This window comes from Petromyzon marinus, chromosome 1 (assembly GCF_048934315.1).
Source record: "Petromyzon marinus isolate PM22_M1 ecotype Great Lakes invasive population chromosome 1, UKy_Petmar_22M1.pri1.0, whole genome shotgun sequence".
Classification (NCBI taxonomy): Eukaryota; Metazoa; Chordata; class Hyperoartia; order Petromyzontiformes; family Petromyzontidae; genus Petromyzon; species Petromyzon marinus.
Genome location: NC_133667.1, coordinates 26,193,200 through 26,219,119, shown reverse-complemented (window position 1 = coordinate 26,219,119; position 25,920 = coordinate 26,193,200). Strand labels below are relative to the sequence as shown.

Genomic DNA, 25,920 nt, shown 5'->3' with positions numbered 1-25,920 from the left:
GGCAATAAAGGAGTGGCTCAAGAAGAAGCACATTAAGGTCCTGGAGTGGCCTAGCCAGTCTCCAGACCTTAATCCCATAGAAAATCTGTGGAGGGAGCTGAAGGTTCAAGTTGCCAAACGTCAGCCTCGAAACCTGAATGACTGGGAGAAGATCTGCAAAGAGGAATTTGGACAAAATCCCTCCTGAGATGTGTACAAACCTGGTGGCTAACTACAAGAAACGTCTGACCTCTGTGATTGCGAACAAGGGTTTTGCCACCAAGTACAAAGTCATGTTTTGCAGAGGGGTAAAATACTTATTTCCCTCATTAAAATACAAATCAATTTATAACATTTTTCTTCTTTGGTTCTTTCGGTAAAGTCACGTAGAATGAGAATAAAATAATAGATTGATAAAATAAAATAACACAATAAATATTCTCACGACGTTTCGGCCACAACACAAGCGGCCTTCATCAGGTGAAGGGGGCGAGACTGTCTGGTAGGACAGCGCTGGAGTGAGAGAGCCACGTTCAGATCACGGCTTTTAAGCTGTGTGAGAGGAACAAAGAGCCTTGACGAAGGAATTAGCATAAAATTTAGCATTGAAATGGCTGAATGAAGATGAATCATTGAAATGGCTGAATGAAGATGAATCATTGCAGTCACGAAAGCTTTAAATCGAAATTTATAACATTTTTGACATGCGTTTTTCTGGATTTTGTTGTTGTTATTCTGTCTCTCACTGTTCAAATAAACCTACCATTAAAATTATAGACTGATCATTTCTTTGTCAGTGGGCAAACGTACAAAATCAGCAGGGGATCAAATACTTTCTCCCCTTACTGTACTTACCTGCACTAGCGGACATACGTCAGTAGGGGGTGCTAGTGGGCTACCGAGGTTCCCCAGACCCCAAGAGGGGGGCTGGGGGAATATTCCAGGATCCCCTGGAACACTCTGGAAGGGAGGCGTGGCCAGGGGCGGAGAGACCCTAGGAGGGGTATAAAAGCCGGACACCTGAACGGGTTCGGCAGTCGTCCTCAAGCCGAAGACAGAAGACTGGGCTTAGAATAGGACCCTGGGTACCCCCAGACCCGACGTCCTTGTAAGGGCCGGGACTGAATGGGCCAGTGGCCGGGACCCAAGGACCTTGGCTGGGTCGGGTCAGGATAGCCTCCCCTAGGGCACCTAGCCGGAGGGCTGAGTGTAGATTGGGCCCCAGTGTTAGGAGGCATGATAGCCCAGAGGCCATACCTCCCCAGGTAGCAGGTGTAAGGGGCCGTTGCCCTTCATAGTAGGGAGCTTGCGTTGACATTATGAGACCTCCTTTGCCAGTAGCAAGATATAATAAAAGCTTTAAATCTAACATATAATAGGTTTTTACCCTTTTATCTGGTAACAAAACTGATACCTTTTCGCAAGGGATCATGCTTGCATTAACCACACCACTTGCGGTCAAAATGCAAACAAAAAGACAACACTGATAATGTATGCACTGTTCTTGAAATTGATTGGTCCACACCCGAGACAGCTTTTCTCAGAGCCCAGTCTCACATGGTGTTGGACCAGATGACGCCAAAAGGCGCACAACTCAAAGACAACGCACCATCAGCGTATTGAGAGCTCGGGGTAAGCTTTGAGTTGTGCGCCTTTTGGCGTCATCTGGTCCAACACCATGTGAGACAGGGCTCTAAGAAAAGCTGTCTTGGGTGTGGACCAATCAATTTCAAGGACAGTGCATACATTATCAGTGTTGTCTTTTTGTTTACATTTTGACCGCAAGTGTTGTGGTTAATGCAAGCATGATCCCTTGTAAAAAGGTATCAGTTTTGTTGCCAGATAAAAGGGTAAAAACCTATTATTATAGCGTGTGTTGAGTTATTTGTTAAATAATCTGTTGCCTCAAGTACCGGCTCTCCCTCGTCTTTGGGCTCATTACATATGCACGTGTGTGTTCACACATGCACAAGTGCTCGGTCTTTGCTTTAGAAGCCATTGTCATGTTTATTTGTATGTTACATTCACAGCCTCGAGTCAAACTCACAACAGTTTAGTGGACGCGTTCCTAACAGGTCAAGTTAATGAGGTCATTGTAACGAAGTATTGAGACTCTAACGAGGCGACGTTAATGAGATGATGTCTTCTTGGTGCTGTACGGTGGCACGGGGATGTCCGGACACTGCAACCACAACAACAGCCCCATCAACAACAGCCACTCCTACCAGTGCTACGAATCAACCACATCAACAACCGCAAAGCACGGCAACCACAACAGCATTCACGTCGACAACCACAGGCACAGCAACAAACGTCATCAACTAGAAAAAGCAACCAAAATAATAACATAAAATTACACTTGATCAACAACCACAACAACATAATTACCACAGTGCCAACAATCAATATCCTAGCAATCTCATCAACCACCGCCGCCGTTTAAATCAACAACCACACTGATGGCGGTGACAGAGGTGACGATGGTGGTGGTGATTGTATTTGGTTGTAATATTTGTATTTCATGGTTGTAGTATTTAGATGTTGTGTTTATAGCATAGTGGTCGTTGCATTGTGTGTATCTTGTAATAGTAGTAGTTGTCTGTGTAGTGGCGGTTGTACTTATGTCTCACCGCGAGTCTCAGTCCCATGTCAATGTCCGCAATGATGTCTTCCGTCTCTTCGAGCCCCACGGATAGACGGATCAGCGTGTCCGAGATTCCCAGAGTTGCACGCACATCATCGGGGACAGACGCGTGCGTCATGAGGGCCCTGCACAACAATGACAACCACTAAGCAACAACCACATCCATGACTTATAAATAACTAAACAACAACTGCAGCATGAAGTAAAAAACAACAACTCAAAGGGCACGAATTACAACGATACAATCACTAAATAACTAAACAACAACAACCAAAGAAAAATACACAATCACTACCATAAAAACAGCACAACAATCGGACACAACTGAACAACCACAAAAACAACCACAGACAATTAAATAATAACTGCAACTAATCGACAACAACCATGACCAAAGACAATTAAACAACAAAACACGCAACAAAAGCAACTTAACAAAAAAATACTCATAATCATAACTTAACAGCAATCACAGCCCCAAACCAGCAACAACCACACAACAGCGACCACGCAACCACTAAACAAGAACCACCACAACTACTAAACACACAGATAGAGGCACAGCAGGAGATTCCTAAGTCAATCTGTGCGGAGCTTCGAGTGTTACCTGCTCGCACATACGCTTGGCCGACACGAGCCAAACTCTCGTGAACAGAATTGACTAAAACATCCCAGTTTAGGACCCTCATGCATAGAGATTCTTGAGACTCAGTGCCGAGATTTTCCTGGGTAAATAAAGGGCGTTGTTATTGTAATGGTTGTCAACTTGAGTGGCGTTGTGGCTGCTGTGCTGGTTGTTGCAGTTTTGGTGTTTGTGTTGTGGTTGTGATTGATAACGATTGTAGTACTTGGTTGCGTGGTGGTTATGGTAAATGTGGGAGTTGTTGTTATTGGTGTGGTTGTTACATGTGATTGTTGTTGTGGTTGTTGTACTCACGGGTGTTCTGCCAGGCTCTCGTATCCACCCAGACTCTCAGCCAGAGTGAATACCTGGGATACACGGGAACACACGGGTTTGCACATGGCTACATCACACTGCAACCAAAGACTCATCATGTGTCCTGTCCTAAAGTCTCCCCATGCCTCCCTGTGTCGCCCCATATCTCCATTCACCTCTCCGTGCCTCCCCATGTCTTCGTGTCCCATCGTTTCCACAGTTCACCACATGTCTCCATGTCATCGTATACACCTTCACCTTCCTATGCCTCCCCATATCCGCCTCCCCTTGTGATATCTTCCCATCCCTTCCCATGTCACCAGTTATGCATCTGTCACATTTCACCTCTCCTGTGTCTCTCTTCACCTCCCCCAGAATCCACCTGTGTCTTATTTGAACTCTTTGAACTTCTTCACCTCTCCCCACATCTCTGCGTGTTTCCCAGTGTCTTCCACCAATTCCTGTTTCTTACCTTGAGGCTACTCAGGAATGTCCTCGACTCCTTCAGGCCCCCTTGGATATAGAACGTCACCATCCCCGAGGCACCGCTCGTCTGTTTCAGTGACACTTCGTACTGCGGGTGAGACGGGAGGCCTGGAGACACAAGGACAAACGGACACGGGGACGGCAGCCATTAATTAAGGGCGTATCGGCGCATCTCCTTCAAATCTCCTCGTGTCTCCTTCTCCCCATGGGTATCCGTGTCACCAATGTGCTCGCCTGTGTGTGCATATTCTTGCATGCGCATTTCCCTGCGTCTCTGTGTCCCTGCACTTTTGTGTACCCGGGTAAATAACTCCCGTCTCCCCGTGTGTGTCCCCGTGTGGGGAGCGGTAGTGTAACGGTGAGCGCGCTGCGCTACGAACCTGGTGACTCGGGTTCGATTCCCGCTCACTGTCAACACCAGTGACGAATATCTGAACCGGTCATGGGCCTCCCCTAGTTCGACGCAGCCTCAAATGAGTATAACTGGTGCGGTGTGTAAACATCGTCATGAGAAAGACAAAGGCGGTCGGGCGTAGTGCTGGCCACCCACCCTCTTGTGTACCGTTCCGGACTTCATAGGTGCTCGCTAACACCACTTTCCCCTGTTAAAAACTAAACGGGGGATCTTTGTCTTTGTCCTAGTGATTGTGCGCGTACCCGGGTATAGGACCCTGGTGACGCGGGGATCCTGCTCCAGGAAGGTGGCGACCGCCTTTGCCGAGTGGAAATGCTGCTTCATGCGCACGGGCAGCGTCTTGAGCCCCCGAGACACGAGGAAGCAGTCAAACGGGGATGGCACGGCACCCACAGCTAGATGTGCACGGGGGACAAGCAGACACACAGAGAGACACAGGAGATACTTGGTGAGACAACGGGGATACACATGAAGACGTGGAGACACTCTTAGGGACGCGGATATAAATAGTGAGACGCACAGGGAACGCACACACAAGGACACATGGTGAGGTTGGAGACGCATCTTAGGATATGAACAGGGAAACTCGGAGACATGGGGATGTGGAGACGTAAGGAAATGAAGGGAGGAGCAAACAAAAATATATGGGGATACATGGAAACACGCTGTGAAGACACACAGAATGCATAACGACATAGGGACATGGGAACACACAGACAAGGGGGAAGGACACTACTTCTACGGGTGGAGACATGGGGAGAGAAAGACAGAGAGACGTGGACAGAGCCACAAGGAGACAGAAAGACATGGAGGCAGGGACACGAGGTGCTGCTCACGTACCATTCTGCAGAAACTTGAGTTTCTCAAACACATCGTCTCTATTGAGAGAGACGAGGCCCATCACCACATCACTGTGACCTGAACCACATCAACACCGGCGACATCAAAGTCAGACGCCATCAACATCACCGCATGACCGTCACATCAACAACTTCGCCACGTCAGTGTGACGTCACCATGACCACCATCACCGTGCGCCAATGCAAGAGAGTGCAAGTGGCATGGCTTTGTGGGATGTGCTGCTGCATGCATTTCTCACCGTTCATGTACTTGGTGGCGGAGTACATACAGAGGTCAGCACCCAGGGACAGGGGGCGCTGCAGACACACAGAGACACGGGGACACGTCGCTGGGACACAGGAAGACACATGTGGACAAAGGGACAGTGGCAAGTAGACGCAGGAATACGTCACACATCAACACAAACACGCACAGAAAAGACAATGTACAGGCACCGGTATGCGAATAATTTAGGTGACGGTGACAAAAGGTCACATGAATAGAGATGCAATTCACTTTGGCCACACAGACATGGAGACAATGAGTGCTACAATGAGCCAAGGAGACATGGAGAGAAGAGATACAGAGACATGGGGACACAGACACATACACAAAGTCCCAGGCAAAGACAAATATATAATCATAAATAAGCGTGGACACACGAAGGCACGGGACATACGGGCCACTTGCGGCAAAGACAAAGACTTGAGGACAGACAGACATAGAGGCACGGAGCCCAGAGCGCCAATCCGAGACACAGGGACATGGAGGCACAATGATACGGACCAAGAAGGAGACACACAGACTTGAGGACACAGAGAGAAATATAAAAACACGTAGATGTAGGAACTCTGTGATGAGACGTAAGCACACACCACCCTGACGTGTGGGGAGAGAGCCACAGGGAGATGGGAACACAAAAGAGACAAGGAGACAAAACACTGGGGAGACACAGACAGTCAGAGACACAGACACAACATGGGGGCACACCAGAACAAGCCAGAGGGGACTTAAGGACGCAGACGCTGGGCAGACACAGAGAGACAGACACGGGGACAGAGGGGAAATGTAAGAACATGGACACTGGGGACACTGGGGGATACTGGGGGACATGGGAACAAAGGGACACAGACACTGGGGAGACATAGCGACATGGGGACACACACTCACCTGGAAGTAGGCCGACATGAAGGTGTTGTCAACGACGAGGAGGATGTCACCCTTGGCATGGACGACATCAGCGCAGGCACGGATGTCGAGCACCTTGAGCAAGGGGTTGGTGGGGCTCTCCACCCATACCATCTACACACAAAGACAAAGATCGTCCCATTAGTCTTAACAGACTCGAGGTGGGCAGCTGCTGTTAGCGAGCACCTATGAAAGCCGGCAAGGCATACGAGGGGCTAAAATGGTCAGCACCACGCCCGAATGCCTTTGTCGCCCCAATGCTGATTTCTACACATCGCACCAGGTACTCATTTAGCCCAGGACTGGTTCAACGATTCATGACCAATGTTAGCTGCCAGCGGGAATCGAACTAGGGTCGTCAGGTTCGTAGAGCAGTGCGCTAACCAATACGCTACTGCTCCCTACCAATACACACACAGCACATTGAGTAAGGGGTTAATGGGGTTACACATACACCTGCTCACTCGCACACCTGATCACACACACTGGCTCTTACACCTCTACACTGCGTGCGCTCACATACCCGTGTATTGGGTTTGATAGCCGCCTCCAAAGCCGCGAGGTCAGAGCAGTCGACAAAAGACACTTGGATGCCCAGGTTAGCGGCAACTTGCCTGTAATACCTGTTCGTACCTGTACCGCACAATACACACAGATACATAGACACAACAACACACAAAAGACAAAACACAGACGCACACACATACACACTTGCATACGCAAACACAAAGATACAGACACATACATAGACACACAAGTATACACTTGCACACACAGACACATACAGTATAAAACAAAGACAAAACAAAGATAAAGATCCACATAAATATCCTTGAGCAGATTACTTGGGCAAGTTCTCTTCGCGATCACCTATGAAGGTCCGCACAGCACACGAGGGAGGGTATCGTCGGCACAACACCCAGCCGGCTTTGTCTCCCCAGTGCTGATGTTTACACAAGGCACCAAGTACAGTACTAATTTTAAGGTTGAGTTAACCTACCTGAGGCCCAGGACTGGTTCAGATATTTGCCACTATAGTTGACCGTGGTGGGGTTTGTAGCATAATTTTTTATTTTATTTTTTGTTATTTTATTATTTCCCTTCTACGTGACTTTACCGAAAGAACCAAGAAGAGAAAAATACCCCATATAGCCTGAACAGACTGTTGGGGAAAGTGCTGTTAGCGATCACCTATGAAGGCCATCACAGCACATTAGGCGGTGACCAACACTATGCTCAGCCACCTTTGTTTCCCTAGTGGCTATGTTTACATACCGCACCAGGTACTCATTTGAGGCCGAGTCGACCTAGGGAAGGCCAAGGATCGGTTCAGATAGTCGTTAATGGTGTTGGCCGTGAGCGGAAATCGAACATGGGTCGCTAGGTTCATAGTGAGGCGCGCTAACCGCTACACTAGATACAAACCTGCACACACCCATACAGATACATTACACACATAATGATATGCAAAATACAGACCCATACAAAGACAAATATCCTCTTATAGCCTAAGCATACTGTTGGGGCAAGTGCTGTTAGCAAGCACCTATGAAGGCCGGCACAGCATACGAGGGGCCAAGAACAATACAGACAACATTGTAAACACACACACGTGCATAGATATATACTCACTCACACACTCACACAACACAGGTGAGACCACAGCCCCGTGTGTACAGGTGAGTGAAGAAATCGGTCCAGCTGCAATGAGAACCCTGTGCTTACGTGGAGCCATTTTAAATACGAGGCGCTGATGAGGAGGAAGTGGAGAGGTGGTGATTATGATGGATAAGGAGATGATGGGTAAGGAGATGATGGGTAAGGAGATGATGGGTAAGGAGATGATGGGTAAGGAGATGATGGGGAGGGGTGAGGTGATGGAAATGGGGAAGTGGTAGTGAGGAGGATAAGATATGAAAAATATGAGATTACGGTTATGGTCAGGTGGAGATGATGGGTTATCAAGGTGGTGGATGATGAGATGGTAATGATGATGAGGAAGTGATGGTTATGAGGAGGAGGTGATGATCGTGACGAGTCGGTGTTAGCGATCAAGAGGCTTTGGCGAGGTGTGGCGAGGGTCCTAACCTCCGTAAACGTCGTCCATGCAGATGACGCCATCGCCGGCCTTGAGGAGGTGAGTGATCGTCACGGTGGCGGCGAGGCCCGATGAGAACGCCATAGCTGAGACGCACACAAGGAGACACAGAGACACGCAAGCATGTACACACAGGGACACTCACAGGCACATACAAAGGCAACGATCCCCCTTATAGCCTTAACAGACATTTGTAGAAAGTGCTGTTAGCGAGCAACTATGAAGGCCAATACGGTACACGAGGGGGTGGGTGACCAGCACAACACCCGACTGCCTTTGGCGATGTTTACACACCGTTTACACACCGTAACCAGGTACTCATTTGAGACTGAGTCGACCTAGGGCAGGCCCAGGGCCAATTCAGATAATTGTCACTGGTGTTGGCCGTGAACACCAATCGAATCTGGGACACTGGACATATTAATCATGCATCGAATTTACATGAGCTAATCATATTAATGACTATGAATATTTATTGAGGTTCTTGCCATATTTGGCGCCATCCAGGGTAGCCACGGCCTTCTCCAGGCAGTTCCTGGTGGGATTCCCACTCCTGCTGTACTCAAACCCCTGAAAACACACACGTACACACACATAGACAATGTTTATATACATATGTAAGGATGTCCCGTGCAGCCTAACAGATTGTTGGGGCAAGTTCCGTTAGTGAGTACCTCATAAGGCTTAAGTGATGCACGAGGGGGTGGTGATGCCAGGACGACACACTCGCCACTCAATTAACCCCGAGTCGATCTAGCGCAGTGTATGAACCATTGCGCCACGAATCCACCCAAAAAGACAAAGATCCCCTTATAGCCTGAATTGACTTTTTGGCAAGTGCTGTTTTGAGCACCTATGAAGGCCGGTATGGTACACGATGGGGTGTGTGGCCAGTACCATGCCCGACGGCCTTTGTCTGCCCAATGGCAATGTTTCCACACCACTGAAGGTACTCATGTGAGGCTGAGTCGACCTAGGGGAGGCTCAGGACCGGTTCAGATAATCGTCACTGGTGTTGTCTGTAAGCAATCGAAATTGGGTCGCCAGTGCAGCGTGCTAACCACTACACTACTGCTCCCCACACACACATATACACACCATTATTATTACAAAGGCGGGCCGTCAGAGCCAACAAGGCATTCTCTGCTGGCCTAGAGATTGTCAGAATCAGAAAATTATATTTTTATAATTTAATATATATTTTCATGAATGCTATATGTATTTTACAAAGTTCGTTCCCATCAGTCTATTAACGTAATTGCATTGCTACTCTCTTCCTCAGTTGTGCTGCTTCCAGTGCAGCTCATAAATTAGAGATTTTATCCAATCTACCCTGAGGCCTTCAGAATTTCGAGTGAATCCCCTCTGCTGTTGAAGCAAATGGGGACGATGTTGTTGATTGTCATTCTTTAACCAATCAGATTTCGAGTTTGCAATGTTGGGTGTATTCTTTGACACGCCGGAGCCTTCTAGCTGGCCTAGCCACCTACGGTAGCATTTTTAGTATGGCATGATCAGAGGGCCAGTTAACTAACCGAAGTAAAACTAGCTAGCACCTAATGTAGTATCATCTAAGATTTATTTAAACTTTCTTTCCTGGCGTTTAGATTTTAAGATGTAGTGCTTTAGATAATTTTGTTAACAATTTTACTTAGCCCTGTTGTTTTTTTAACGCACAATGGCCGAAGGAGGAGAAGAAATAGATTTGGTGGCGGATTCACTGGCAAAGTCTTTTTCGAGAAGGACCTTTCAAGAAAAGCTGGAAATTGTGAGGAAGGGTCGACCAACCCCGCAGCTAGCAGCCCTGCCCCAGCCAGGGAACGGATTTGTGTGGCACTTTCAATCGAGCAACTACGAAAGCTACACCTGGCTTACAGCGTCTAAGGAATATTGCAAATTGTATTGCTGGGAATGCCTGTTATTTGCAACCGATTGATATGGTGTTTGGAGCCACGCTGGGTTTGCAAACTGAATTGCCTAACCAAGGCAGCAACGAGACACCAAAGCACGGCAGGACACTTGCAAGCAACGGTGCTATTGAAAACGTTCGGAGACACCCAAGTGGATCTACAACTCAACGAACAAAATGCGAAGGGATCCGGAGCTCCACAACGAAAAAGTCAAGAAAAATATGGAAATACTGAAAAGACTGATCGATTTTGTCATCTTTCTGGGTAAACAAGAGCTCTCATTTAGGGGACACGATGAAAGCAAGGAGTCCACAAATAGGGGTAACTATGTCAAGCTTATTTCCTTTCTGGCCGAGCACGACAAAGACTTACATTACCACCTTTCCACTAACAAAGTGTTTACTGGGACTTCAGGCAAAATACAAAACGACCTGATTAGTGCTACTGTTGAAGTGATGGGAGAAGAGATAAAAGGAAGATCAATAACGCACCTTTTGTCGCAGTTATTGTGGACGAAACTACAGACGTCAGTACCGTAGCCCAGCTGGCACTGGTGCTCCGTTATGTAACAGACACTGGTGTCGAGGAGCGCTTCGTCAGATGTGACGATGTTACGAGTGGCAAGCGGGCTGATGACATTGCTGCTCTCATTATCCGATTCCTGGAGGAACACGAATGCCTGGATAAAGTTGTGGCACAGTGCTTTGATGGCGCTGCCGTCGTGGCATCTGGACTAAATGGGGTGCAAGCTAAAGTTAAAGTGAGGGCTCCTATGGCTTTATTTATATATTGCTAAACACATCGACTTAATTCAGTACTGACTCAAGGGGCATCGAAGCTTAGAGAATGTAGGATCTTTTTGCGCAACTCAATGACCTAGCTGCGTTTTTTCCAGATCCCCTAAGCCAGGGTTGGGGAATCTTTTTTCTGCCAAGGGCCATTTGGATATTTATAACATCATTCACGGGCCATTAATTAATTCACCCCTAATGTGATGGCTGGAATAGACCAAATGATTTTGCGGGCCTCATACGGCCCGCGCGGGCCAGACGTTTCCCACCCCTGCCTTAAGCGCACGCAGCTGCTGGACAATATCTGCCAGCGGCGTCTTCCTCGTGTGGCACCAACAAGGTGGCAATATACTTCTAGATTGATCAGCACAGTCTTTGAGAAGAGAGGTGCCCTAAAGGAGCTATTTGAGCACATTAGAACACCATGATGAGTACGACGAGGATTCCGTGCGCTGTGCTGACGGATACAATGCACATCTGGATGAATTTGAGCTTTGTTTTTTGCTTTCCACTTTTCATGTGATTTTTGAGTATTCGGATGTGCTTTATGGAATACTGCAGAAAGCACTCGATGTACAATTCTGTCTGGCAAGAATGGACGAGTTTTGTGACACCATTGAGAGGGAGAGAGGGCAATTTGGTGAGATTTATTAATCTACTGTGCGTGAAACAGGTGCGCCAAGCACATGGAGAGGTCAAGCGCAGGGGGACATTCGCGCTGCGCTGTCCATAGTACTGAAACGGAGCGGAGGAGATCGATAGACAGACTTCATCCTGGCGCCGGGCCTGTTACTAGCTATTTATTATTGCCAGGGGCGGAGCCAGGATTTCAGGCCGGGGTGACATTCAACAAATTTTAATTTCAAGAATGATTAGAGTCAGGCTGTTGAACTAGACGCCATCGGTTGGCGACACTCTGACAATGCAGTTGCACGGAGTCCATCAGACCGAGTATCGTACACTTATACGCAGAATTTCACCCCTGTCACCCCCCCTGGCTCCGCCCCTGATTATTGCTTGCTTTAGATCGTTGCTGCTGGTGTGAATGATTTCAGATTCAGTGGCCTGGCTGTGCCTTTCAGTGTGCGTGGTGGCATGTGCGTTTAGGCCGAGCAGCTTGGCTGGAATCTGTGGGGAACCCTGATTGTGTTATTTGTGTTCACGGCATTTTTGATAGCTTGGTGGTCGTATGAGTAAATGTGACTGGTTGTTGTGAGTTTGTTCTTGTTTCTTTGGTAATGACATTGATTTGGGCTATGCGATGTCTATTTGTGATGCAGAATACTGCATAATAATGGTACATCCTTGATGGTTTCAGTCACCATGTATTCATGTCTCTGCAATTAGTGTATTTTAACTCTCATAGGTGTTGAGCCTCGTGTTAAATCACTTTATTCCACTCGATAAAGGTTACTGTCACTGTGAATATGGGGTGGTTATGTCGAATAACAACAGCCTATAGCCCTAATGTCATGGTGAGGTTATTCGAAGGCAGTTTAATTGCGGGAGGATAGCACTGAAGACCTAGGTGTAAAATACACGGCCCGCCACTGCACGCCAACACTGCTGCTGTATGGGCGGTAACGTGGCCTAGTGATAGCGTGTTCACTGCTTGTTGCAGAGGTTATCAGTGGACGTCATTCGCAAGAGTAGGTAATTGTCTGCTAGCGTCAGGGTCCAAATTCGAAAATTACTCACAAATTACTAAATTGAGATTATACATAGCAATCATATCATCTCCTACTGGCAAACTAAATACCCAAGTCACTCTTGCAAATGAAACCATCGTGGCCTCTTTAATTCTCACCTGGTTAATCAAAATAACGTGAAACGTGTACTCGCACATATACAAATGATGCAAACACTACTGACCATTGGGAAAAGTTAAGTGAGCTTGGCCAGGATACCTGACTTGGAAGAAATTATGGCCGTTGGTTGAGACTAATGATGGCTTTGCCACTCAAAGGTTGAAACACACCCGGAGGTAGAATCATGAAATTCGCTTGTGTGCATGAGCATTGCAAGACTGTGAGATGACAATGATGACATGTCATCATTCTCATTGTCAATGACAATGATGACGTCTCGGACTGTGTTCGTGAACATAAGGCAGATCTGAAACACGGTAGGACCAATACCTCGGCCGTGGCTGCTTATTGTTTTAATGCGGTGGGCTCACACAAAATTTATTTCTCAAAGACGATGATACTTTGCAAACCCACTGGCTATCAACAAAGATTCGTTCATGAAGCCATCCATATATATAGACACAGACACAATTTCAACCGAGGTGGGTATAAACTGAGCAATCATTGGAAGGACGGTATTACCCAGTTTAAGTCATAACTGGCTGTGATGTTCCCATCCTACCACCTTCTGATGTTAGTTGTTATTTTCGGCTCTGATTTTTTACATTAACAGATAAAATTTCTCACTAACACAGCTATCCTCGAAGCTGCTGCTTCACGATCTTCCATTAACATGCTAATCTCTCACAATAACATAGCCACCTTGGCACGCTCGCCGTGGAGGATGCTCGGCAATCTTGCATTGACATGCTAATTTTTATATTCTTTGGGTCTTTCGGTAAAGCTACGTGCATAGAAAAAATAAAAAATATCACGACGTTTGGATCGCAACACAAGCAATCGTCATCAGGTGAAAAAATATTTTTTACCTGGCAGCCCTTTGATTGGTGGAAAGCCCACCACCGCCGCGGTCGCTGCCCATCACTTTCATTGGCATTGGCTGCTGACATTTGGGCTACGTCCATTTCAATCCTTTATAAGCAGTTGTCTTTATAAGCTAACCCCCCTTTTCCTGATGACGATCGCTTGCGTTGCGATTGAAACGTCGTCGTTTTTTTGTTATTTTCTTTGAACCTATCTACGTGACTTTACCGAAAGACCCAAAGACTATGAATTCCTGCAGTCACGAAAGCTTTAAGTCAATATTTAATGATGATGACTTTGGGAGGTCTTCAGCCACCAGTGGACATATTATGATTGGTGATAAAATGCACACACACTGGGGGGGTGGGGGGGAAACCATCTGTACACAATGTGGGATGGTATGCCTGGTCATCGGGGCTTTGGACTATAGTGTGCAGCAGGAGGGAAGGCAACTCTCTCTAGCAAGGGGATCAGGGAGCTTAACGTTCATTATGAGCAAACAATGGACTGAACAATGGCATCTTTGTTTGGGCACTCAACTGGTGCCAACAAAATAAACCCATTGCCACGCCATTGGATGTTGAGCCATTAGTTGAGTGAGCACACTTGGATGATTGGAGACCTATCCTGATTGGGCGACTTCCTGGTTGGACGAGTCACCGATATAAAGGCAGAGCCAGGCCAGAGTGAGACGGCTGCGGGTTCAGCACCATGGACAGAGGTGATAGTGTCATGACAGAGAGAAGCATTTTCCTGCTGCTACTCTTGAGCAGGCTTTGACATCCTTTGTCGTTGTTTAGCACCATTAAGACGAACAGAGACAGATGCAGCATTTTGAGTTTGTGGTGTCATATGCTGGATCTATACAAGCCGATGCCCTCCCTATCACTGACTGGGCTTGCGTTGTGCATTCGTGTGTATATGTACAGTACATCTCTATTTTGAATGTACTGCTGGATGAGGGCCTCTCCATTCCACGTGGGTCGTGGGGATTATTTGGCCATACCTTATGCTGGTCAGTGTGGGTTGGTGAAGATGGACATCATAGAAATAGGAGCATACAAGTATAGCGCAACAATGGACGTTTCTGCATTTCCCTGTGCTGTTCTTATATGCGGTATCATATAACATGTTGCTTTGGGTGATTTAGTCATAGGCAGTGGGACACGTAGGGTATATATTGGTATATGTTGAGTGGAGGGGTAGTGCAGTGGTTAGCGCACTGCAGCTTGAACTTGGCGGCCTGAGTTGCAATGGCTAAGATGAGTGGCGAGCAATTTCTGAACTGCCCTGGCCCCCCACCCCTTCGCTGATCAGCGTGGTGAAGTATGGTCAACCAACCCCCACGATGACACGGTATGGGGAGGACTTCAACCAGCAGAAGACTGTAGCCTGTAACTTTGATTATAGCCTGTAAACAATTTTAAATGGGCATACATAATTAATTGCCAAAATAAACTGGCAAAGGACAGGGCATTACAGGGACCTTGTGGTCCTTAGTCCACAGTGGAAGCATTCAGTGCTGAGCACCTCTGAAAGGCGAGGGGCTAAACGGTTGCCTGTAGTTCAGAACTGTGTGTATACGAGTTGTGACAGCTGTATGCATTGGCTCAGCTCTGTGAGTGGCTGTGGGGTGCCAAATTTCACTGCCAAGCTTGAGACATAGATGGCATTGTGACGCACACACACGTACGTATCATGTACGTACATAATACATCCACGGATTGTAAACACAACCCACTCCTGCTGTACTCGCAGCCCTGCTTTCGTATATATATACACACATATGCAAACACTACTCAATTATGCATGGCATAATTGTGCATGGCACCTTTCTTGCCAGTATCAAAGTATAAGAATAAGTTTTACCTATTCATTGCCAGAAAGGGTAAAACCTATTTTTATACTACTCACTTAACTACGAGAGCTGGCCAGGATACTGCTAAAAGGATGATGGCCGGTGGTAGAGGCTAATTATGGAATGGCAGGCAACGATGGAACTTGCCGGATAACACGTTCAACGTGTAGATGGAGCGATTAAATTAGCTTGTGTGCAGGAGCTAGACGCCAGTCATACTGCCAGGCTAAGGACATGGATGGCACTGTGGCACGCATATTACTCATACATACATACATATGCAGTACATATACACACTACTGCTGTAATCACTGCCTTGCATTCGCATGTATACATTTTCACAGCCCTTTATCAATCCCCTGCTGGGTGAAAGTCTCCCCCACACCATGTTCGTCACAGTGGTTGTTTAACCATACTTCACAATGCTGGTCAGTGTGGATTTGTGAAGAAGGCACCCAGGACAATTGCTGATGCCACTCCACTGATGTTCGCCCTGGCTAGAAATAAAGCTCGAGTAAGCAGGTTCGTAACACAGTGCTCAAACCACTTCTTCAGCATTCCCCATACACATGAGCACTCATGAAATACGATAATACACTATAATTGTACACATAATAAAGTAAAAACATATAAAAGACGCCGCATATGCGGCACGTATGCACAAGAACACATTCATAACTTAATTACACAAACTCAAAATAGAATAATAATGCAAACACCCAATTTCACAAGATGTACTTGTCCACCTTGCATAATTGCAGGAAATAATTACCTATTCATAACCACACAAAACACACCAATTATAGTGGAAACACCCACATATAATTTTATAAAGAAAAACTCGCTCCGTACGCCTGTCCGCTTAGCACTGGCATAACTTAGAAAAGGCCAAAACCCAGAGAAAGAGCAGTTCCATGAATTTGGACACAAATTTGGAACACTTTGAAAGAGATGTGAGTAATCATCGGTATAATCACGAAGTGGCGTAGCGTGTTGACAAATTAGGACTGTGATTCAGAGAGAAATGAGAGAAATAATTTGTCTTCCTTTTTTGACGAAGGGAGAAATACTCATCTAATGGCGCAGTGTCAGAATTACCCAAACTGACCGTTTCATGATCCACACTGGAATGGTGATGGTGCATTCAAATTCGCGTACGTTTTTAAAACTATTAATATATCCAATATGTATCAACGATATTTCCTAAAACTATAGGTAATTACCTTCAGAATTGCTTTCAATATGTATAATGAGGGTGATTCTGAAGCTGCGAGATTGTCTAATTCGTGGAACTGCCCATGAAATAAATAATAGGCTAGAAAACACTGCATTTCAATGGTTAGAGTCCAAGTATCTGAAACTATAAAGATATAACAATATTTTGCATATGATTCAAGATTCCCAAGAACATTGTTACTCGGAAACCCGGCTGTACAAATAGATGTTCACGCAGAAAAACACGCACACAGATGAACGAATGCACACAAACACACACGTGTACTAAAAAACCCAAAAGGATCAATAGTCCCAAGTTGATGCACACTTTACTGCAACTGTTATGATTATTTATATGGATAGTGTCATGCATAAAGGGTGGCCCGACCTCTCCGAGTTCTGCTAATGAAGCAGAACCAGTAAAATTATTCTTCCTTCTTTCGTATGGCTGATGTTGATGCAGAGAAAAAAACTACAATTTCACATGCAGGCGGTCAAGTCAGACAACCCGTCAGGAGCAGCTGAGTGTATCCACTGTGTTCTTTTAATAGTTAATGTCCATGAATAAAACACAGAAAAAAAGCACAGTCACTGTGAGCATTTTATTAACATGGTCAGATTAAGCATTTGGGAACTACCAACCCCCTCGACAGCAAACGTTATCTATTGCTGATGGAGCAAAATGACCGAGATTGGCTGCGAAACCAGGAGTACAACTCGGGGACCCACGTGACAGGGGCTGGACCATTTTCCTGAGGCCACAGTTACACAGTGACAAAGTCCTGTGTGTGGGGGAGGCATCCAGTCACAAGATCTGCGTGTGTGGGGAGAGATTGGATCAGTGGCGCATTGGTTATCGCACTGCACTACGAACCCCAGCGGGCAGAGTTGAGATTCCCTGCCACAGATAACATCAATGGTAAGTGGAATGAGAACATTCTTTGGCCTCTCCTAGGTCGACTCAGCCTTAAATGAGTACCTGGTGGTGTGTAAATATCACCATTGGGAGAACAAAGACGGCTGGGCGTTGTGCTTACCACGCTATTCTCTCATTATTTGTGCCAGTTGTTAACCAATGCTTGGTAACCAACTTTACCCCAACAGACTCATTATTGAACAGTTTGCCCGTTACTCATCATTAACCAATAGGTAACTATTCATACATCAATTTAAAACTTTTAATCAAGATTTAAAAATAGATATTTAAAAAAATTAGGCCGCATGATGTATGGTTTATTTCCTGTTCAAATATCTCTCTGGCCTATTCATTTACAATGAAAAGGGGATATTCAACAAAACGTCGCCGATTATATATAGTTTTACTTTTGAGGCAGTGTTATTGTCGACCGTGTTGAATTTGTTTTGTTATTTATCTAATATGTATGTTGGGATTTTTGTTGTTGAGCGTAGGTGACGAGGTAAGTGTGTTTATGAGACTAAACAGCTGTGTGGTTGGAGGGCTGTGTGGGTGTGTGTTTGTGTGTGCACTTTGAATGGCCGATTTTGTGGGAGGATGTGTGCATAAGTGTATGGGTGGGTTTAGGTCAGGGGTCAGCAAACCAAAATAACAAGAAGAGACCTTTTTTTCTTCCAAATTCGGTAAAAAAATAAAAAACCCTCAATATTTGAAGAGCCGCAATGAAAGTGCTAAATACGAGACGGTGGTCGTTAATAATAATAATAAAACACGTCACGAAGCAACCCTTAAAGAGACGCATGGGGCTCTGGAGACGCAGGTTGTCGATCCCTGGTGAAGGTGAACGAGTGAGTGAATGGGTGACTTGCGTGCGAGTACTGCGAATTGAGGATTGTGTGGCTATGTACGGTACATGAGTGCGTGGGTGTCCGCGTGAGTGTGTGGTTTCGTGTGCGTGTCTATGGGTGAATAAGTGAGGGTGTGTGGACGACCGCATGTGGATGTGTGTAGCTAAATGGGTGTTTGTGTAAATGTGTACATGGGTGCGTGGATGATTGAGTCGACGGGAAGGTTGAATAGGTGAGCTTGTGTTGTAAATGGCTGATTATGTGGTTGATTATTTGAATGGGTGGCTGTGTCGGTGGGAGAGTGTATACATGGCAGATGTGTGTGTAGATGTGTGTATATCTTTCGTTTGGAGAGAAGTAGTGCAGACAAACTTGAGATGCAGTTAAAATGAAACCCTTTACAAATCCATTCGGTGTGAGTCGACTCCCACATCAATTCGAGGCAATGTCATGATTAGGAGTCATTCATTAAAGCAGCTGTCTTTTTCGTATTGTTTCTTGTGTTTTTCTACTTTTTACAGGTTTCTTCAGGCTTCTTAAGCTAAACAAACCTTTAGAATATCATTTGCACAAATAGTAAATAATCAAGTCTCACAAACATACTATTCGTGTAAGATTCGATGTTGACTAATGAACTGGTGGATCGTTATATCACGTACTGTATACATACGTGTGTTGCATCATCACAGCTCTCTCTTCCCCAACAGAGGGACATGAATTCAAACACGTGGCATTATCCCCACTAAGGTCTGAGCCAATAATAAACATGTTACACGATAGGGATCAAAATGTCCCCCCCCTCCCCAATATATTGCTATAAAATAGATTTCTGTTTATATGATTGTGGTTATGGTTGTACTTTATTAATCCCTAATCTCTGCTATTACATACAATGAAACAAGATTTTTTTTAAAAAACAGAGCAATGTAATACAATACACTATTAGACATTGTAAAAAATAACTAAAAAGTCCATCCTATGTGTTAGTGAATTTTTTCATATTTTAGGCAGGAAATTCGTTTTCAAATTTCGTTTTTTTTCTTCTGGGGGGGGGCCCTGGAAGATTTGGTCCCCCCCCCCAATGTTGACTCCATGGCTACGGCCTTGATAGGGATGACAATTTGATTAAAAATTTCGGATCATTTTTTCTTTCAGATTTGTTTCTTTGTACTTAGAAAGATGATGTCACATGAGTCATCGGCTTTCGGTGGGGAGAGCACCGGAGGTTATTTCACGAAATGATCTCACGTCGCATGATATCGCATTTTAGAATCAATGAAAAAAAACAATTACCATTTTTCCAGGTGAGTTCCAAAATCGTAAACGCATCCAGACACTATTCCCAATTGCTCCGGGAAATATACAGTATTCACACTTACTGGCAGTTTAATACTAAACCAATAATTCATTATCCACGCTTACTGGGGGGCATATCACGTCGAGGCCTGCTGATGAGACTTCAAGGAGAAGTCAAAACCACTCCATAGTTTGCTGCTGAAACGAATGCTACCGGGATTTTTTTGGTGATGAGACAGTCGCTCGTGTAATATATATCACATCCAACACACAGTAAGCATACACACCTGGCACAAGCTCCCACAAATTATGGTTACGTAACGATGCATGGCATTTGTAAAGCAACTGACCGAGGAACTGTGTACTATATTGAATTGGGAAATCCATTTGGTGGCATCTGGGCTCACCAGATGGATGACATTTGTACCTCCTGCGAAGTGTTGTGTTGGGTAATGATTGGCAATACGAGTGCTGTTTTTTTACACTTCACCAGTCACAATCACATTCCCTAATTCACCCCCCACCCCCGTTTTGGAGGTAAGCCGCTTTTGGCCTAACACAGATGAATACTCAAGTACCCAGATGCTTAAATGTACCGCACATATATACAGAGGAGCTCTTTTTGCCATTGCAGTGCTCGGTGAGGACCTCTCCACGCCACGTGGGACACGAGGGTTATTTGGTGACACTAATGTCTGCCCCTACTGGACATCTGCGAAAAAGAGCTTTATAAATCATCGGATTCCTCCAGTATAAATAAATATTCTGAGTTTGTTGTCCTTCCCCCGCACCTCCGATTAGTAAGGTTGGCAATGCACGGTGCAAAATAATTTCAACATATATACAAAAGTGGGAGCATATAAAGCACTGTACTGTATTACAGATTTTGCTGCACTTCCCTCTATCCACCAACATAGCTTAAATATCAGATGTTTATAAAAGTGCTTGGATGGGGTTTTTTTTCTCATCACATGGATTCATAGGAAAGTAACTACGTGTTTAAAAGTTCCTAACATGGGTACCCCTGGTGTCCATTTAATGATTTAAGTAACAGATGCCAGAGTACCCGCTGATCACCCAGATGTACAAGTGCCCAATGATCACCCAGATGTATAAGTGCGCAATGATCACTAAGATGTACAAGTGCCCAATGATCACTAAGGTGTACAAGTGCCCAATGATCACTAAGGTGTACAAGTGCCCAATGATCAGACAGATGAACAAGTGTCCAATGATCACACAGATGTACAAGTGCCTGATGATGAGACAGATGCACAAGTGCCCGGATGTGGGCGTCCCCCGGAGGCACGCCCCTCCCCCCCCAGCGATTGCCGCTCCGCCCCTTCACCCCTGCGCGCCCCGCCCCTCACCGCGTGCTCCCCGGGCCCCCGTTGCTTGAACGTAGTTGCCATGGAGATGGGCGGAACCACGGCCATGGAGTTCCATTGCTCGGGCTCTTGCCCCGCGTGCACCGCATCCGTGGCGAAGTGTGGGAAGGGCGACAGGAAGAGATGCTCTCCCGCCATCGTCGCGTGCCTGCAGAGAGAGAGAGAGAGCTGCGCCGAGGAACTAAGCTAGAGGGCGACAAGAGGAAGGGGTGGATGAGACAGAGGACCGCGGTTATAAACACCAAGACGCGCGCCCATTGGCTGACACACCCCCTTAGGGGCGGGACTTGGTGGGTGACGCCGCTGGAAAGGGCGGGGGGGGGCGTGAGGGATAGGGTCACAGTGAGGCAGGGTCAAGAGTTGGTGATGAGTTGGCAGATTTGAGCACAAACACAACCCCGAAGTCCAACCCAGATGCTGGCCGTGACCCCCAGCCTTGATAATCTACACCATAAATCACTACTCCAGCGAATAATGATGATCCTATGTTCACTCTAACCCATAACGTTAACGCAAACCCGAATAAATATAAATCTCGCCCCAACTCTCACCAATAATATGAACACGAAGCTTTTTTTAACCAATCATGTTTACGCTAACCATAAATAACCAATAATGTTGGCACTAACCCGAACACTGCCATATTAACTCTAAGTTGAACTCCAAAGAATGTTAACTCTTAACCCATAAACTAACCCCTAACACACAACTCTATCCTTCTGACTTTGGATCAACTTTGAGCCAACATTATGTCTTGTGACTCAGTCCAAGAGTACTAAACCCATTCTCTCCCTTGGAAAGAAATTTGACATTTTTGCAATACATATACATTTCTCTATTCACACAAGTCAACTTAAAACCCAAATGAAAGAATGTTAGCCGATGGGATTAAAATACCAGAGGGTGGTCCAGATGTCGTGACCTCCAATTCATTGTCCCCTAACATGCTTTTCCTTTGCACATTCATTTCTGTTTTAAATAAACCTTACTTTAAAAATATTTAACTTTTAGAGAATTAAATGGGGGTCACAAGACATTTAGACCACCCTGGATAATGTGCATCTATACTGCAGACAGCCGAACATATGTTGTTGTCTAAAAAGTGGATGTCATTGAAAACAGTTCTAGTGGCTGATATGGGACTAACCTAAAGTTTCACATTTTGTATTTTGTCTCGAATAGGAAGTACATTTTGGTAATCATTTAACCCGGTCTTTTAACGCGACTCTCAAATTTGACATTGGTTCACGGTTGTCCGAATTGTTTTCTGCTCGAGAGAACAGTAGGTCAAATTCCAATAATTTAGGCACTGCTTTCAATACGAAGGACCGTTTAAAAAAAGAAGCATTACCGGAATAGTAATGAGAACCGTTGCTAATTTACACACGCGGTCGGACTTTCAACCTGGCACCCGCCCAGCCACCAAACTCTGCTGACGCAATATTTTGTAAACCTTCCGTCACTAGGGGCGCTAGCCAGGGAGTACCCACACATGGACTAAACCCAAAGTGTTATATAAGGCATGTAACGATGTGGATGGATGGAGGCATCGGTTCACGATTTCAAATGTGCTCATGCGTGAATTCATGCGTTTGGAGAATATATTATATTTTTTAATTCCAAAAATGCCAAGAATCGCATTGGGCGTACGAGTGTGTATTTTGGTCAAACATGATACCGCCATTGCGTCATTTGGTGACTGAAAACTTGAACTGTTACACGGATTATTATTCCGTTTAGCCAGTTTCCCGGCTATTCCACAAGGTGAGATCAGTGGTGCGTGAGAACAGCGACAACAAAACAATGACACAAAAATCAATATTGCAGAGAACGAACGAGTACAGGTCTCTGAAGGAATATTGTACAAGGACCAAATGAACTATTTAACACTTGAGTGCGATCAGCACAATACTCGGTCAGGTGGTTTCAGCGGTAGTGAGCGCGGCTCGCAATTCTGGAGGCTCCGAGTTCAAATCCTGGTTGGGGGTTGACTCAAGTTTCATTTATTAGGTATAGCCCTGTGAGCCATGCGGCTCTTGAGACGGGTGCAACCGCAACAAACAAAATATGAACAGAGAAACATCTTAAAGCGACGACGCGCAACAGAAACATCCTGGGATAAAAACCAGCAAATCTTCCAGAAAAAAACCCCACCGTAACACAACGCTGTGTGCAAAAATCCCAGTGTGATGCAAGTCAAACAATAACAACCATTATTTACATTGAGACCTCTTTTGCCAGAAACAAGATATAGGAATAGGTTTTACCCTTTTAACTGGCACAAAAACTGACACCTTCATTCAAGGCATCATGTTTGCAATAACCACAACACAAGCAGTCAAAATGCAAAAAAAAGAGTTGTCTTTTTTGTTTGTCTCATAATGTAAATGCTCACCCCGAGCCCTCAATACTCTGATAGTGCGCTGTTTTTGAGTTGGACGCCTTTTGGCATCTTCTGGTCCAACACCAATGGAGACTAGGCTCTAAGAAAAGCTGTCTCGGGTGTGGACCAATCAAATTCAAGGACAGTGCATATTATCAGGGTTGTCTTTTTTGTTTGCATTTTGACTGCTTGTGTTGTGGTTATTGCAAACATGATGCCTTGAATAAAGGTGTCAGTTTTGTGCCAGTTAAAAGGGTAAAACCTATTCCTAATAACAACCATTCAAACAATAACGACTCAGCCGCTATACGTACCTCTTGGCTGAATACAATGGGTAACCACTTTGTGGGGAAATCAACAGCGATTACCATATTTTATATCTACGTGACTTTACAGATAAAACCAAGAATGTATATAGTGATTACCATAATTCATAAACTTGTCCCACGACATAGGAATGAAGATGTTCATCCACCGGTTGAGTTCCGATTCACAGCCGTAAGTAAAACGACTTTGTTTCATCAAACCTATGTATTTGTTCACATTATATATTTGTTCACATTATTCATGTTTTAACGATGGAGAACCAAAGGGATACAAGGCTGTAGTAAAGGGTTAAGAACCACTGCTCGAGAGTAGTCGTAAACAAGGACAGCCTCGAGCGATTGAAAATCCTTGGCGCAACACCTGATACAATCCAGCGACACCTCGACGTCAGCATTTGCTCCAAAGAGGTAATCGGAAAACCTGATTTTCACGTTGAGCCATCAGACGGCCACCACATCGCTTCTCTTCATCGGGTGGGACGTGGATTCTTTATAGTTTTCGTGTAGTCAGGGGTTACGGATTGGGTGGTAAAGAGTTCGGAGTTAGGGATGATGGTTTAAGGACAGTCGTGCCTGCGACTGCTTTTCCTACGCTGAATTTTTCCGGGCCAAAGTAATTGCAAAACTCCCTCCCCCCATGGCAGATGTGGTTTCACTTTACAGAATGTATGGGTTGACACGTACGGAAATATGTCAACCCATACATCATTAGACCTTTGCCAGTACCAAAATGTAATAATAGGGGTTTTCCCATTTTTTATGGCAACAAAACTGAAACCTTTTTACAATGATTCATGTCTGCATTAACCACAATACCTGCAGTCAAAATGCAAACCAAAAACATACTATGATAATATATGCATTGTTCTTGAAGCTGATTGGTCCACACCAAGGGACGGCTTTCTTTTGAGCCTCGACCCAATTGGTGCTCGACCAGATGACGCCTTATATTATCACAGTATATTTTTTGTTTGCATTTTGACTGCAGGTATTGTGGTTAATGCAGACATGAATCCTTGTAAAAAGGTTTCAGTTTTGTTGCCAGAAAAAAGGGGAAAACCCCTATTATTCAACCCATACAGTTTACCCGTATTCTTGTACAGGGGAAATTGAGTTTTCAGGTCCATACGGCGTCCAGCCGTTTCGATACGTGTAAACATTTTTTCGTCTATTTGTGTTTCTCCCTTGTGATGAGACTTTGTAGGATGAACATTGAGATTAATAAGGGCACAGGGTGACCAATAAGGGGCCGTCCATAAATGACGTCACGCGATTTTCGACGATTTTTTTACCCCCCCCCCCCCACCTTCGTCACACGGCGTCACAAAAAGTCAGACCCCCCCCTCAAATATGACGTCACAAAGCTCTGCCCCCCTTCCCAAAATAAAACATGCTTGAAATCGCTTTAAACTATTGTCATTGTAGTGCGTTTTTAATGTGCCGCTGCACTCTGATGTTGTAGGAGAAAACATTTATTAAAAAGTCTATTTAATTAAGTAGAACGTGTTGTCTATTTGATGTGACGTCACATTTCTCACCCCCCCCCCCTCGTCACACATCGTCACAAATGTCTGACCCCCCCCCCTAGGTGCGTGACGTCATTTATGGACGGCCCCTAAGGTTTGAATTGGCCTTTAATAAGATAAGCACTGATAAGGGGTTGACAGGTATGGATGCTCCGTTGGCAGTGATGAACACGCACAACTAACGAGACGCTCAACACATCTGTC

General features: G+C 45.4%; 1 protein-coding gene and 1 long non-coding RNA gene across 2 annotated transcripts; one reads left to right on the top strand and one right to left on the bottom strand.

Moving 5' to 3' along the window:
* Positions 1–1,961: 1,961 nt before the first annotated feature.
* Positions 1,962–21,708, bottom strand: CTH (cystathionine gamma-lyase). Its single transcript, XM_032953132.2, has 12 exons — positions 21,464–21,708; positions 9,076–9,157; positions 8,578–8,673; positions 7,013–7,122; positions 6,472–6,603; positions 5,561–5,618; positions 5,302–5,379; positions 4,704–4,856; positions 4,033–4,154; positions 3,561–3,613; positions 2,610–2,748; positions 1,962–2,161 (listed from the first exon to the last, which is right to left on the bottom strand). The coding sequence occupies exons 1-12, from the start codon at positions 21,617–21,619 to the stop codon at positions 2,108–2,110; spliced, it is 1,233 nt and encodes a 410-aa protein (XP_032809023.2). The 5' UTR covers positions 21,620–21,708; the 3' UTR covers positions 1,962–2,107.
* LOC142924241 (uncharacterized) lies at positions 17,805–25,811 on the top strand. Its single transcript, XR_012941437.1, has 2 exons — positions 17,805–20,101; positions 20,728–25,811. It is a non-coding gene; the product is annotated as an uncharacterized LOC142924241 (long non-coding RNA).
* Positions 25,812–25,920: the final 109 nt, after the last annotated feature.

Bases quoted from the DNA above. Each gene is read 5' to 3' on its own strand.
- CTH (XM_032953132.2), bottom strand. From the start codon at position 21,619: ATGGCGGGAGAGCATCTCTTCCTGTCGCCCTTCCCACACTTCGCCACG. The intron at 5,380-5,560 runs GTGAGAAATGCA...GATGTGGTTCAG, and splicing joins CGCCACCAAGTACATGAACG to GTCACAGTGATGTGGTGATG. The intron at 4,155-4,703 runs GTACGCGCACAA...TTGTGTCTCCAG, and splicing joins CACCAGGGTCCTATACCCGG to GCCTCCCGTCTCACCCGCAG.